This window comes from Phacochoerus africanus, chromosome 6 (assembly GCF_016906955.1).
Source record: "Phacochoerus africanus isolate WHEZ1 chromosome 6, ROS_Pafr_v1, whole genome shotgun sequence".
Lineage (NCBI taxonomy): Eukaryota > Metazoa > Chordata > Mammalia > Artiodactyla > Suidae > Phacochoerus > Phacochoerus africanus.
In genome coordinates, this window is record NC_062549.1 from 80,027,089 (window position 1) to 80,043,526 (window position 16,438).

The 16,438-nt window shown below is 46.3% G+C and overlaps 1 protein-coding gene across 4 annotated transcripts in view; it reads left to right on the plus strand.

Moving 5' to 3' along the window:
• The window catches only part of PRKDC (protein kinase, DNA-activated, catalytic subunit), a 156,423-nt gene that overhangs the window by 76,222 nt on the left and 63,763 nt on the right, over positions 1-16,438 (plus strand). For all 4 annotated transcript variants that reach the window (XM_047783945.1, XM_047783946.1, XM_047783947.1 and 1 more), the window contains exons 40-45: positions 2,836-2,963; positions 8,662-8,869; positions 11,494-11,672; positions 12,946-13,114; positions 13,226-13,291; positions 14,549-14,621. In XM_047783945.1, coding sequence (XP_047639901.1) covers positions 2,836-2,963; positions 8,662-8,869; positions 11,494-11,672; positions 12,946-13,114; positions 13,226-13,291; positions 14,549-14,621 — 823 coding nt within the window. The remainder of the gene's footprint in view (positions 1-2,835; positions 2,964-8,661; positions 8,870-11,493; positions 11,673-12,945; positions 13,115-13,225; positions 13,292-14,548; positions 14,622-16,438) is intronic.

Genomic DNA, 16,438 nt, shown 5'->3' on the forward strand with positions numbered 1-16,438 from the left:
ATTTATTTATTTGCTTTTTAGCGCTGCATCTGCGGCATATGAAGGTTTCCAAGCTAGGGGTTGAATTGGAGCTGTAGCCGCAGGCCTACACCATAGCTACAGCAACACCAGATCCAAGCTGCATCTGCGACCTACACCACAGCTCATGGCAACCCCAGATTCTTAACCCACTGAGCAAGGCCAGGGATCAAACCCACAACTTCGTGGTTCCCAGTCAGATTCGTTTCTGCTGCACCACAACGGGAGCTCCTCCCCCCAATTTTAAATGGTGAAGTATTTTATGCCTAATTTATAAGTTTTGAAGAATAATACCACAAAGAGCTAAGATAGAATATTACCAATACAGTTCAGTTTCTGGAGTTTAGTTGACTAGTGGTTATTCAAGAAACATGTGGTGGTTCTTATGTATCTTATGGTGGAAGTTTCCTGAAACAGCAGGGGCTTAGCCACGGTGGTAGCTTCCCTTTCTCCCATACAGTTCTTCATCTGCTGTGGTGACCCCTGCACAGAGCTGCAGCTCCTGTCTCGTCCCTTTTGGGAGGAAGGGAGGGGAGAGATCCTTTCCTGTAAGGGCTCAGCCCAGACCTTGCTCTTGTCAGTTCCCGCTTGACACGTACAAGCGAGCAAGGCTGTGAATGTTGTTTTCGGCAGCAGGATGCTCAGCTAATAACGTCATGGGCCAGCCAGTGGGAAAAACGAGAGCAGCACCACGGGAGGGTGGCTGGAGGTCTGCCACACTCGTGGTGGACAGAGCCCTGGGCTCAAGAATCCTGAGGCATGGAGCCTGTGGTAAAGCAAGGGGGAGAAACGGATGGTTAAAGCACACACTCTAAAAAATGCCAAGGTGGTTAAAGCACACTCTAATAAATGCCAGGATGGTGAAAGCACACACTCTAATAAATGCCAAGGTGGTTAAAGCACACACTCTAAAAAATGCCAAGGTGGTTAAAGCACACTCTAATAAATGCCAGGATGGTGAAAGCACACTCTAATAAATGCCAAGGTGGTTAACGCACACTGTCTAATAAATGCCAGGATGGTTAAAGCACACTCTTTAATAAATGCCAGGGTGCGGTAACCATGCCCTTCAAAGACGGCTGCTCCAGTACCTCCAGTCTCATGTGTTCTTACGATGTGATGTTTCCATTGCCTGGAGAAAAAGAGATGTTGCACATTTTGAAAGATTCAGCCAGATTTTCATCCCATTGGGTATGGCTTGGCCTTAAAGACTCACTGATGATAATGCAGTGCAGTGGATGTGATGCTTATGACTTCTAGGTCTAGTCTCAAAGGCTTCTGGCTGGCTCCCGACTCCTTGCTGGGTCTCGGGGTGTGGGCCCCATCGCCGTCCTGGACGGAAGCCAGGCGGCCACATGGAGAGGCCCGTGCATGTGGACGCTCTCCTTCCTATCCTTTTCCTGTGATTTGATTTTTCTTTGTAATACACAGAGAAGTTGAAAGAATAGTAAACAAGCCTCCAGAGAACCATCTCCTGTGTTCAGCAGTTAACTTTTGGTGATAGTTGCTTTATCTGTGTGTGTTTGGGGTGAAACGTGTACAGCTGGCTTCAGACATTGCGCTGCTTCACCCTGAAAACCTTAGCAGCGCGTCTGCACAGTCAGGACGCAGCAGTGACACCAACCCAGGAACACCTGCTCCTCTCGCACCCTGTGCCCCTTTGTCCATGGCCACGTTTCTCCAGGCGTCCCCAAGCGTGGCTGGATTTTTCAAACCAGGATCTAAACGATGGCATCACGTTATCGTGTCTAGAACTACTTCCCTCCCATCCTGTTTATTTCCCATAACGTTGGGTTTTGGAAGAAACCAAAGAAGTCCTCCTGGCTACTGTCCCGTTGTATTGTTTCCCAGCATCCCTCACTCTCCTGTTTCCTCTAAACTGGCTGTTTGGCTTCAGGTTTGGTCCTGGGATGAGTAGCATTTGCTGCAACAGCAGCAACGCATCAGGAGGTAGATGGCACCCTGTCCTGTGGAGCAGCCTCTTGCTCAGTGGGCTGGCTGGGGTGGTTACTGCCTCACTTTTCAGACTGCACGTGCTTTTTGCAGTTCCACGTCACAGGTGGGGGACACCACTGTGCTGGTGCTGGCTGTGTAGCCTGCTCCCCACCAACCTTCCAGCCAGTGGTTGTTACGTCCACAAAGGTTCTCAGTAAATCTTTAGTACTTTCTCTTAATGCAAATACAAGTGCACACGACCCCGAAACACTGGAAGAAAGCTTCTAGTCTAAGAAAGATTAAAACCAACAGAAGAACGCAACTCGGAGGCAGCAGTCAGCACGATGAGAACATCAAAGAGGCTGTTGAGAAGGGCCTCAGAGACAGGCGGTGCCGCATGTGTGGGATAGGACAGGGGCTTTTGGAAATGTAATGTACAGAAGCAAAGTAAGAGCCCTCAGAACAGAAGATGGGATTGTGTCCCTCCCCTGGGCAGGAGAGCAAGGGGACCCGGCCATGGCAGAGGGGAGCTGCCTGTGCTGCAGGAAGGAGGTGTGGGAGGGACGCAGCCCTCAGGGGCCCAGGGTTGAGAAGGAGGCCCTGCCAAGGACCTCGTTATGCAGCTTCAGACCTGAACACAGTTAGAGGGGAAGTCTGTGCAAAACCTTGAGAGACTCAACTCAAATACATAGTGAATGTCATCATATGCCAGGCATTCGTTGTAGTTGCAGAAGTGACGTATATTAGCTCTTGTTAATCTTTGTGAAATTGTTATAATAGTATCTCTTTGTTTTTCCTTTGAACTTTGAGAAATAACACAAAAAGAAAAATCCAAAATTATTCTTGTCATCATCGTCACTGTTGGTATGTCTTTCTTTCTAGTTTCTGGATGCATTGGAATTATCTCAAAGTCCCATGTTGTTGCAGTTGATGACAGAGATTCTTTGTCGGGAGCAGCAGCATGTTATGGAAGAATTATTTCAATCCACTTTCAGAAAGATCGCCAAAAAGTAAGCCATTCTGTTCTAGTCAAGGATCCCAGGAACCATATACGTTGTATTTCTGTGGGATATTATCTTTTTGTTCCAGGGTGAGTGCAGTTGCACGCTGACCGCTGAATTTTGTTTGGTTTTGTTTTCCTTTGAGGGGAAAAAAAAGACTTATTATGAAAGTTTCAAATATGCTCAAAGCTGGAGTTCCCGTCGTGGCGCAGTGGTTAACGAATCTGACTAGGAACCATGAGGTTGCAGGTTTGATCCCTGCCCTTGCTCAGTGGGTTAAGGATCAGACATTGCCGTGAGCTGTGGTGTAGGTCGCAGATGCAGCTCGGATCCCGAGTTGCTGTGGCTCTGGCGTAGGCTGGTGGCTACAGCTCCGATTGGACCCCTAGCCTGGGAACCTCCATATGCTGTGGGGGCAGCCCAAGAAATGGCAAAAAAGACCCCCCCCAAAAAAAAATTCTAAAAGCTAAAGCTAAGGCTGTAAATGAGACTCTGGACTGAAGAAACATCAGCTTTTTCCAGCTCGATCACCCTTTCTAGCTTTTTCCTCTTTGCTCAAGATTTAAAGCAAATCTGTGACACATGTAATTTTATCCGTATTCTCTATGTATCTCTAAAATACGCTATTTTCTTAGGTAGCTATAGTATCATTATCGACTAAGCAAAACTATCAGCAATCTCATACTCAGATTTCTCTGTTCCGCTTTAGTGCTCTAGTCTGTTGGGTGATTTTAATTCTGATCCATTTGGTCCCACACGTCTGCTTTTGTCTGCAGCAGCCCCTTCCCTCAGTGATTCCCTCTTGTTGTTGTTGTTGGGATGCTTGCCCCATGTGTTGTCTTAGTTATCTGGTTTTTTTCTGTTCCTTTCATTGGACATATTCATTCAGCCCTGATGTTTCATGTAACGGGAAAGTTAAGTCTGAAGGCTCGGATTTGGGCTTGGGTTTGGTGAGGTTATTTGACACACATACGCATGCTCTGCACTTCACGTTGGCGGCATGACCGGCCCTGGTGTCGGGATGCTGAGATGGATCAGCCACCTTCTGGGCAGCCTCTTCCTGGTGGTTTCCTAGCGTCCATTCATCAGTGTACCAGACCCCTTACTTCGTCAGGATTTGCGATGCTGTAGAATAAATACTGTAATGAAAAACTGGCCCTCACCAGGCATGCCACTGACAGTATTTTAGTGAAATAGGGTAGAAGAGATGGGATAGGTTTGATTATTGGTTTTTAAAGTGAAGACTTGACATAAAAACGAGTGAAATAATGCATTTGCAGCAGCATGGATGGACCTAGAGATTATCATACTAAGTGACATAAGTCAGAGAAAGACAAATACCATATGATAGCACTTATATCTGGAATCTCAAAAAATACAAATGGACTTATTTACAAATCAGAAACAAACTCACAGACTTAGAAAACAAATGTTGTTACCAAAGTGGGGAAGGAGATGGGTGGGGTCACATACATGCTACTATATATCAAGTAGATAATCCACAAGGGCCTGGAGTATAGCAGAGGGAATTCTGCTCAGTACTCTGTCATAACCCCTATATGGGAAAAGAATCTCAAAAAGAATGGGTATATGCATATGTATGACCGAATCACTTTGCTATATACCAGAAACTGATACAACGTTGTAAAGCAACTGTACTCCAATATAAAATAAAAATTAAAAAAATAAAGTAAGGAGTTCCTGTCATGGCTCAGCAGTGACAAACCCGAATAGTGTCCATGAGGACATGGGTTCATCCCTGGCCTTGCTCAGTGGGTTAAGGGACCTGTGTTGCCATGAGCTGTGGTGTAGGTCGCAGACATGGCTCAGATCCCATGTTGCTGTGGCTTGGTGTAGGCGGCAGCTGCAGCTCCGATTCAGCCTCTAGCCTAGGGACTTTGCTGCAGGTGCAGGTGCAGCCCTAAAAAGACAAAAAAAAAAAAAAGTAAAGTAAGGGCTTGATCCCACAACTTGCTTCCAGTTGTGACAAGAAGGCTGGATCTTTAACCCACTGAGCAAGACCAGGGATTGAACTTGTGTCCTCATGGATGCTGGTCAGATTTGTTAACTGCTGAACCATGATGGGAACTCTATGGAGGCTTTTTTCTTAATTGGCATTATATATATTGAATATGTAAATACCCATATTAATTTATCTTTTGAACTATATTTTACATATTGTAAAATTGATCTGTTTTAAGTATATAATTCAGTGATTTTTTTAATTTTACCAAGTGGTGTACAACCATCACCATAGAATAATTTCATCCTTCCAGTGAGATTTGACATGACCATTTATGATTAATTGCCATTCCCAGCCCAGGCAATCACTAATCTGCATTTGCTCTTCATAAATTTGCCTTTTCTAGACATTTCATGTAGTGGGAATCATACAGTATGTGATCTCATGTCTGGCCTCTTTATTCAGCCTGTGGCTGAGGTTCATCTGTGATGTAGCATGAATCAGTGGTTCATGTCTTTTTATTGGCATTTAAAAATTAATAATTAACCAACTATGGAACATTCAACATGACAGTGGGAGAATATACATTCTCTCAGCCCACATGGAACACTCCTCAGGACAGTCTCCATAGTAGGTCGTGATACAAGTCTTCATACCTTGAAAAGGATTGAAGCCTTAGAAAGTACATTTTCTGTTTTTTGGTTTGTTTGTTTTGTCTTTTGAGGGCTGCACCCACGGCATATGGAGGTTCCCAGGCTAGGGGTCGAATTGGAGCTGTTGCTGCCAGCCTGTGCCAGAGCCACAGCAACGCAGGATCCAAGCTGTATCTGTGACCTATACCACAGCTCATGGCAACTCCGGATTGTTAACCCACTGAGCAAGGCCAGGGATCGAACCTGCAACCTCATGGTTTCTAGTCGGATTTGTTTACCACTGAGCCACGACAGGAACTCCCAGCATTATGGACTTTTAAATTTAACTTCTTTTATTTTTTTCACTTACGCTATATATGTTTTTTTTTTTCTGTTCAATGTTGTTTTTAATAACATTCCAGGAGTTCCTGTTGTGGCTTAGTGATAATGAATCCAACCGGTACCCATGAGGATTTGGGTTCAATCCCTGGGCTCACTCAGTGGGTTAAGGATCTGGCATTGCTGTAGGTCATAGAGGCAACTTGGATCTGGTGTTGCTCTGGCTGTGGTGTACACTGGCAGCTGTAGCTCCAATTCAACCCCTAGCCTGGGAACTTCCATATGTTGTGGGTACAGGCCTAGAAAGAAAAAAACCAAAACATTCCAGAGTTCCCATCATGGCTCAGTGGGAACGAATCTGGCTAGCATCCATAACGACATAGGTTTGATCCCTGCCCTTGCTCAGTGGGTTAAGGATCCGGCATTGCCATTACCTGTGGTGTGTCGCAGATGCAGCTCGGATCCTGCATTGCTGTGGCTGTTGCGTATGCCAGCATCTGTAACACTGATTTGGCCCCTAACCTGGGAACTTCCATATGATATGAGTGTGGCCCTAAAAAGACAAAAAATAAAAAACAAAAATAAACTTAAAAAATTCCATCATTGGAGTTCCTGTCATGGCTCAGTGGTTAACAAATCGACTAGGAACCATGAAGTTGCGGGTTCGATCCCTGGCCTTGCTCAGTGGGTTAAGGATCCGGCGTTGCCATGAGCTGTGGTGTAGGTCACAGACTCAGCTTGTATCTGGTGTTGCTGTGGTGTAGGCTGGCAGCTAAGCTCCGATTTGACCCCTAGCCTGGGAACCTCCATATGCCTTGGGTGCAGCCCTAGAAAATCAAAAAAAAAAAAAAAAAAAATTCCATCATTACTTAATTGCTTTATCCTATGATACAAGCAAAATTTTTTCAATAATGACAATACTAGTATTCATATTCAGAATAATTGTAGCTGGATGAGTTAAAATTTTTAATTTCGGTTCTGATTTACTTAGAATATCCTGAGGACATACGGTCTTAATTTTGTGTTCCAAAATCACTTAACAGTTTTTGGCAATGTGTGGTTAGTATACCATTTAGTTAGGAATGCTTTCATTAATTTTTGGATCTTGGAAGTTGTTTATGTTTTCTATTCTGATATACTTTTCATTCTGAATATATAAAATATGTATATAATTCAGAGGTTAGGAGTACATAAAGTTGCACTCAGGAGCCTTGCTCCTGTCCCCCTCTAGCCTCTTCTGTCCCTTCACTTTTGTTTCTACTTCAGATCTTCTACAGGTCACTCAAGATCAGCATGTGGAGATGGTCTCCTTGCCTTTTAAAAAACCAGCTCTGTAATTTTTCACTGTGTAGAAGTGTCATGGTTTTGAAGCCGCCCAACTGATGGGCTTTTGGTCAGTCTTTTGCTGTTAAAAATAAGGGCACAGTGACTAGCCCTGCACATAGGTCATGTTGTATTTGCCAATTTATCTTTGGAGTGGATTCTTAAGTGCATGGGACAGGGTAAATGTATCTCTAGTTTTGCTGGCTGTCACCATGGCCCCTTATTCAAACAGCTCCAATAACATATGAAAGGGACTATTTCATCATTCTTGCCAATAGAGTATGTTGTCAAACATGGGGATTTTTTCTGGGTGTTACAGGTGAGAAAGGATATCTCAGTGTTGCTTTACTTTGTCTTATTATGAGTTAACGGGGGCATGTTTTTATGTATTTAATGCTCACATGCATGCATTTTCCAGGAAACCACCTCTGCCCTGCTCTCGCATTTCCCCTTTCCTCCTCCCCCCTTTGCCTTTTTCCGGGAGGACCTCACGTCTCCACTCTGCTCCCAGCAGGAGCTGGAACCCCAGGCAGCATCCATGTGAACATCGCAGAGCCCGTGGAGATCTGTGTCCACAAGTTTTTATGGCTCAGTTACCTTTGGATCTAATATTTTTGCCCTGGGTCCTATCTAACTTGTGAGCATTGAGATTTTAGAACTGGAAAGGATTTTAATGACCTTGTGTTTTTGTAGGTGAGGTGACCAACTCTGCACTCTTAACTTAGAGATCGATAGACCAGGTCTTGGGGGTCATTATTCGTGTACCGTATTTTCCAGATGAGAAAATAAAGGGCCATATGGATGTATCTCTGCACAGGAAGTAGGAGTGGTGTTTCATTACTGAGGGAGAGACTGGAATTTCTCATCAGAATTCATGGGTTTTAAATTCTGAGATGTGTGATAGTCTTCAGGCTGAGACTCTTGCAAAGCTTTTCAGATGTTTTCTGAGCAAGACCAGATTAGAAAGCAAATGAAAAGAATCCTTCCTAATACATAAATTGACATGAAGATTTCTGGACATGAGTAAAATAATATGGTTTATGTACAAATACTTTTTGTATTTCACTGTTTTTATATATAAAATCTTTAACGTTATTTTTCTATTTAAAATTTTTTTTCCACAGCATATTGGAGGTTCCCAGGCCAAGGGTCTAACTGGAGCTGTACCGCTAGCCTACCCTACAGCCATAGCAACACCAAATCCGAGCTGCATCTGCAACCTACACCACAGCTCACAGCAACACCAGATCCTTAACCCACTGAGTGAGGCCAGGGATCGAACCTGCATCCTCATGGATACTAGTCTGATTCATTTCCACTGAGCCATCATGGGAATGCCTTATTTTTCTAGTTCAAAATCATTGGTGTTTACTTTGCTGGTAACGTAGTGGGCCCACGTGAAATATTTTTTTAAAGCATGAATATTCATATGATTTTCTTTTTCTCTTAGGAGTTCATGTGCCACACAGCTAGGCCTTCTGGAAAGTGTCTACAGAATGTTCCGGAGGGACGACCTACTTTCCAGCGTTACTCGCCAAGCAATTATGGACCGAGCGCTTCTCACTCTGTTGAGGCACTGTGGCCTGAGGGCTTTGAGAGACTTTTTTAGCAAAATCGTGGTGGATGCCATTGATGTGTTGAACTCCAGATTCATGAAGGTTATTAAGTTAATTTTTTTTTTTTTTTGCGCTTTTCAGGGCCACATTTGTGGCCAATGGAGGCTCCCAGGCTAGGGGTCCAATCAGAGCTACAGTTGCTGGCCTGCACCACAGCCACAGCAACACCAAACTGAGCCTCGTCTGTGACCTACACCACAGCTCATGGCAATGCCGGATCCTTAACCCACTGAGTGACACCAGGGATCAAACCTGCAACCTCATGGTTCCTAATCAGATTCGTTTCCTCTGTGCCATGACAGGAACTCCTGTTAAGTTAACTATTAATGAGAGTTGATGGATCTCCTTGGTTTGTGACATTGGAAACCACCACATGTCTGTGAAGTGAGGGGCATCAGTCTGCGTTGTGACCCTGGCCTGCGTTTCCTGAGGCTGCCAGAACACAGCCCGCTCTTGTGGCCCTGGAGCTGGAATCCAACGCCTGCTCCAGCGGCTTTGGGGGGATGCACCCCTTGCTCTTCAGGCTCCTGGGCTTCAGCTCCTTGCGGTCTTATCACTGCTCCCTCTGCCTCTCGGGTCACTTGACCCCGCACTTCTGCTCCTTTCTCTGCTCCCTCCTGTAGGTGTGCAGTCGCCTTTAGGGCCTGCTTGATCTTCCCATTTCAGGATCCTTTGCTTCATTTCATCTGTATCCTCCCTTTTGTCAGGAGACGTAACGGTCACAGGTTCCAGGTGCTGGAATGTGTGTCTTTTAGGGACTGTCCACTTAATATTTCCACTTGCAAAACACTTACCCAGCATCCCCCAGAGGTAAACCCATTATAACACTGACTTTGAAATCCAAAAGCTTATCTGGTATTACTAGACAGAGCCCCAGATCTCGTCATCTAAATTGGGTGTGGATGGGATTTGGAGTGTGGTCTTGGGACAGGCATGGGATGGCAGTCATAGGCACTCCTGTTTCAAAGAGGAGTACGTGGAGGTGGGGAGTCAGTGTCTCAAAGCAGTTTGAATGTCCAGCCAGGCCAATTCCACGAGGCTTCACGTCTGGGAATCATGCTCCCAGGGTGAAAAAACGGGTTTATCTGTTTTTCGCCTGTAGAATTTTGGAAACGTCCTTTATTTCATTTTCATTTTGTCTCTGTCCCTTTCAGTCCAGGCTGCTGTAACTTTCTCAGAAACCTTCTGTCTCCCATGCACGTGCACGCCGTGGAGATCCACTCCATGAGGGGGGCCGCCTCTGTTCCAGGCTTCTGTCAGATGATTAAGTGTGTCTCTGTGTCTTACAGGCTTAGTTTCTTCAACCACGCCTTCGATCTTCTTCCCAACACACTCTCCTCACAGCGAATCTCCTGATGTTCGTCTTTTCTAGTCTGGATAGGCCAAGACTTGGTCCAGTCATCCAGTTCTGCTGCTCGGGCTTGTCTTTGTTTCTCATGCTTCACGTTTTATGATAAGCAGCGGAGAAGAAACCAGGCAGCACCTCCTCCAGATCTGCTTGGGAACCTTCTCAGCTGAAATTCAAGTGCAGAGCTTACAAGTTTTGTCTTCTCCTCCCACTGGCTTTTTCTTCACTTCCTTCTGAGTCCTCACCAGCATGTGCCTTTTTCACTCTTGGCTCTGCCTGGCAGTACCTTTTTTTTTTTTTTTTTTTTGCTTTTTAGGGCCACATCCGTAGCACATGGAGGTTCCCAGGCTAGGGGTCAAGTTGCAGTTACAACCGCTGGCCTACACCACAGCCACAGCAACACAGGATCTGAGCCGTGTCTTCGATATACACCAGAGCTCATGGCAACGCCGGATCCTTAGCCCACTGAGCAAGGCTGGGGATCAAACCCGCAACCTCATGGTTGGATTTGTTTCCACTGCACCATGATGGGAACTCCTCCAACGGTCCCTTTAATGTCGACATTTCCACCAGTAGTCTCCACACGGCCAGCCGGGCTCTCGCTGTCATACTTGGGAGAATTTTTTACACTGGTACCCTCTGTCAAATTCCAAAGCCACTTACATATTTTTTTTCAATTGTTATAATAGCCCCCAACTCTTGGTACCAGTGTGTGTATTAGTTTCCTTACGCTGCTGTAATAAATTTCCGTGAGCTTGGTGGTGTAGAACAGCAGAAGTTCATGCTCTCCAACTTTGGAGGCAGACGTCGGACCTGGGTTTCACTGAGCTGAAGTCAGCATTTGCTGCCACACTGAATCTAACCCATTAATACTTAACATACATCGTTTAGCCCCCGGGCCTTCTCTTACTGAAGTGGTTTAATGTCTTTGTTAAACTTATTCTTAATGTAGAGGGTGTTGGGTATTTTTTGTTGTTGTTGTTGTTGTTGTTGTTGCTATTTCTTGGGCCGCTCCCACGGCATATGGAGGTTCCCAGGCTAGGGGTCTAATCAGAGCTGTAGCCACCGGCCTACGCCAGAGCCACAGCAACGCGGGATCCGAGCTGCGTCTGCAACCTACACCACAGCTCACAGCAACGCCGGATCGTTAACCCACTGAGCAAGGCGAGGGACCGAACCCGCAACCTCATGGTTCCTAGTCGGATTCGTTAACCACTGCGCCACGACGGGAACTCCAGAGTATTAAATTTGATTTATTCAGTAAAATAGTTCTCATGTTTGACAGGACCAAAGGTAATCATTTGTTATCTTTTCTTAGCTGAATGAGTCTGCCTTTGACACTCAGATCACCAAGAAGATGGGCTATTATAAGATGATCGACGTCATGTACTCTCGTCTCCCGAAAGATGATGTTCACTCTAAGAAATCTGAGATCAATCAAGTGTTTCACGGCTCGAGTATTACAGAAGGAAATGAACTGACAAAGGCACTTATTAAGTAAGTAAAGTTTGGATCACATTTAATTTGTTAATATTTTTCATGCATGTATTTTTATGAATGCATGTAATGTGAATAAATGTTTAAACACTGAATTTTTATAGTTTTCCTACATACAGACTGCTTAGATGGACTATGATTCAGCATGTTATTGGGTAGCATGTTTTATGCTACGCACATCTTTTATAAAGAATAAAGCGTAGAGCTCCATGGTAGCACACACATTTAAGGATCCAGCATTGTTGCTGCAACACAGGGTTGCTGCTGTGGTGCAGGTCCAATCCCTGGCTTGGGAATTTTTATATGCCATGGGTGCAGCAAAAAAAATAAAAGAATAAATCTTCTTTCCTTTGGTCCTACTTGTGCCATATAGAAGTTCCTGGGCCAGGGATCAAACCCTTGCCACAGCAGTGACAACACTGGATCTTTAGCCCCCTGCACCACCAGGAAGCTCAAAGATATATATTTTTTTTCTTTCTCAGTGGCTTGATATATTTTTAATGCTATGATTTACAGTAAGAAAGGAGTTGGTGTACTTCGTTTTTTCCATCGTTTGAAATTAAAGGAGTGTTAAATGTTCTTCAGTAGACAGTCTAGAAAGAGTCTAGTCATGAGGTTCTTTTCTGTTGAATCTAGCCTTCTGCCGTGGTTCCCTCTGGGTCTATGCCCAGTACCAGTGGTGCCAGGTCTCATTCTGCACGCTCCCTGTGTCCCTACTTGTGATGATGTCACCACCACACATTTGCATAAACGAGTGGCTTGGGGGTCCTGTTGCTTTTTGTGCATTTCTCGCACCTCCTTGCCCTCCCGCCAGGCCCAGAGCTGGTGGCTTTGTCTCCGTGGAGCTCCTGGAACCAGAGGCCTACCTTCCTTGCCTCCTCGTGGCACCTGCAGGCTCCTGCACAGCTGCCCTCCCTGCCTCGAGGCTTTGTTCTGGATGCTGCCTGCCCAGTTGCCAGGGACAGCAGCTCTGTTCTGCCAACCTGGTAGCGGGCTGCAGTGTCAGCGTCTTCGCGGGCAGCATGCAGGGGAGGGGCAGTTGCTCGGGCCACTGCATAGGCCCTGCAGCATGAGGGCCAGGATCCCCTCCACCCTTGAGGGCCTGCGGTCGCTTTTCCTTGTGACTCTGTCAAGGATCAGGTGTGACGGGGCCTCCTGGTGCCTCTCCTGGCCCCTGGGCCCGGACTGGACTGCTGTTACCTCCCTGCAGCCCGTGCTTGGTCCAGCGGGCACAGCGTCCCGGCGAGGGCTGACTCTTTCCGGTGCCCCGTAGGCTGTGCCATGACGCCTTCTCGGAGAACATGGCAGGGGAGACACGACTGCTGGAGAGGAGGCGGCTGTACCACTGCGCTGCCTACAACTGCGCCATCTCGGTGGTCTGCTGCGTCTTCACCGACCTCAGGTTTTACCAGGGCTTCCTGCTCAGCGAGAAGCCAGAGAAGGTAGGCCCTGCCCTGCTGTGGGCTTGGCCGCCCGCGGGCTGTGCCTTGGTCTCCCCTGGCGTGGAGTGTCCCACCACCCAGGCATCTCTGTGTGCTTCTTTGCATTTGCAGAACTTGCTCATTTTTGAAAACCTGATAGACCTGAAGCGCTGCTATACATTTCCTGTAGAAGTGGAGGTGAGTGAAACTTCTCAATGGTGTTTCTAAGATCAGAGCACTTACAGAGAGGAGCATGTTAAAGCACCCATATTCCAGTCTGCTTTGAACTGTAAACACTGGCAATTTTTCAGTTTGACCTGAGATACAATCTCAGGCAACATGACTCGGATCTTTCCTTAACATGTCAAAGAGAGAAAATGCCAGTAAAAGGGGCAGTTAGGACACATCCCGAAGTTGTTTTCTGAGTAAGTTCCTCTGGTCAGTTGAGGTCTGCCCCCATCCAGGATTAGGGCCATTGCAGGTCATGGGGGCCAGGATCAGGGATTCTGATCGGAGATGCTCTGGCAGAGGAAGAGCCAAGCCAGCCTCAGCCAAGCTCAGTGGTGGTGGGAGGCTGTGGGAGGCCGCGGGAGCCTGTGGCAGGCATGCAGAGCGCGTCTGGGTGGGAAGGGGGGCAGAGCCACACAGCTCAGCCTGCAGAGTGAGTGGCAGGGAGCCTGCCTCTGTCAGGTACAGCTGCCAACCTTGACACTGTCTTAGTGGCTCACAGGTTAGGGTGAGCGGCTGTTTCCTGCTTGGTGGCCCTTCCTAGACCTGTGTTCAAAGAAGTAAATGAGAACACAAGAACAAAGTCCTACTAGTTTAGTAAGCCTTGAGACACATGCTGTGTTACTACTGACCTTCCAGCCGCTGGGAGGCGCTAGAAGCTGTCAGGAGCGCATAGTCAGGAGCTGAGGGTGGAGGGTGGGGGCTCTAGGCCTGTGGCAGGAGCAGCTGAGCCCAGACTGGGTCCCAGAGCCCGAGGGGCCTGAGCCTGCTCAGCTCCCTGGGGTTGTCTTCCTTAAGGGTGCCTGCCTGCCCTTGTAGGTGTTTTTCAGTCTTTTAAAAACTTTCTTGGGGAGTTCCCATTGTGGCACAGCAGAAACGAACCCGACTTATATCTATGAGGTTGTGGGTTCCATCCCTGGCCTCACTCAGTGGGTTAAGGATCCTGCATTGCCGTGAGCTATGGTGCAGTTCCCAGACATGGCCTGGATCCTGAGTTGCTGTGGCTGTGGTGTAGGCCGGCAGCTGTAGCTCCACTTCAACCCCTAGCCTGGGAACTTCCTTATGCTACAGGTGTGGCCCTAAAAAAACCAAAAATAAAAAAAAATTTTTTTGGTAAATTGTTGCTTAAAAATTAATAATTTTATTTTTTTTGCCAGATTGTTACTAAAATTGAAAATATGTGATCACAATTCTAAAAAGTTTTAATTGTCTATTTTTGCCTAAAAGGTTCCCATGGAAAGAAAGAAGAAGTACATCGAAATTCGGAGAGAAGCCAGGGAAGCGGCAAGTGGGGATTCAGGTAGGATCTTCTCAGCATGAGGAGAAAGATTCCAAGAGTTGATGTTTGTTATGCAAATAGACAATAGTTTAAATGCCCCCGAGTGTTGATACTGAATTTGAAAATTCTTACTTTGAAGCGGCAAATGGAATAGTACTTTTTTTTATTTAGGGCTGCACTCTCAGTGTATGGAAGTTCCCAGGCTAGAGGTCTAATTGGAGCTTTAGCTGCTGGCCTACACCACAGCCACAGCAACTCGAGATCCGAGCTGGGTCTGTGACCCACACCACAGCACAGGGCAATGCCAGAGCCTTAACCCCCTGATCAAGGCCAGGGATCAATCCTGTGTCCTCATGGATTCTAGTCAGATTCGTTTCCGCTGAGCCATGACAAGAACTCCTGGAATTGTACTTTGAAAGAAATGAAGTTGGTTAAATTCCACCAGCATAGAAATGTCTCATAGGGGCCAAAGGGGCTCAGATCTGGTATGAGTTTTTCACAGCTGCAAGATTAGCTCAGTGTTTGTTGGTGTTTAGCCACATTCAGAATTCTGTGTTAAAATACAGTCCATCCTGCCACTCCTCAGCTCCACCTCCCGCAAAACAGCTGCCCGCAGCCCCAGCAGCCCACCTCCCAGCCTCCCTGCTTCCCTGAACCCCAGGGCGTTTGCTATGATGTTCCCTCGGCCCCAGAGATCAGCATGGCCGTGACACTGTGTTTCAGGCCAACCTCTGAAGGAAGTTCTCCCAGCCTCCTTGTTTAGAACCAACCCTCTGTCCTCTACATGCTTCTTCTTTCAATTTTTTGTTTGTTTTGGCTTTTTTTAAAATGCATTTTTTAAATTAGTTTTTTTGATTAAAGTATAGTTGATTTATTACAGTGTTGTGCCAATTTCTGCTCTAGAGCACAGTGACCCAGTCATACATACGTTGCCTTTCTCATACTCTCTTCCATCATGTTCTCTCCCAGAAGATTGGATATAGTTCCCTGTGCTGTACAGTGGGACCTCAGTGCTTATCCATTCAAAATGTCATCATTTGCATCCACTAAACCCAAATTTCCTGTCCATCCCACTCCCTATCCCTTTCTGCTTGGCAACCAACCACAAGTCTTTTCTCTATGTCTGTGAGTCTGTTTCTGTTTGGTAGATAGACTCACTTGTGCTGTATTTTAGGTTCCACATGTAAGTGATATCATATGGTATTTGTCTTTCTCTTTCTGGCTTACTTCACTTAGTTTGAGAATCTCTGGTCGCATCCATGTTGCTGCGAATGCCATTTTTGTTTTTTGTTTTTTTTTATGGCCGAGTAGTATTCCATCATGTATATATACCACATCTTCTTAATCCATTCATCTGTAGATGGACATTTTGGTTGTTTCCATGTCTTGGCTATTGTGAATAGTGCTGCTATGAATGTAGGGGTGCATGGATCTGTTTTTTTTTCCTTTTTTTTTTTTGTTTTGGCTGCCCCATGGAATATGGAGTTCCTGGGCCAGGAATCAGATCTGAGAAGCAGCTGCTACCTAAGCCACGGCTGCAGCAACACCAGATCCTTAACCCACTGTGCCAGGCCAGGGATCGAATCTGTGTCCCAGTGCCCCCAAGAGGCCACGAATCCCGTTGTACCACAGTGGGAACTCTGCAAATATCTTTTGAGTTGTAGCTTTGTCCGGGTATATGCCCAGGATATGGTAGGTTTTGTTTTTTGTAGTGGCTGGATCTGAGCCATATGGAAGGCTAGAGGTTGAACTGGAGTTATAGTTGCTGGCCTATATCACAGCCACAGCAATGCAGGATCCCAGCCACATCTACAGCCTACACCACAGCTCACAACGCC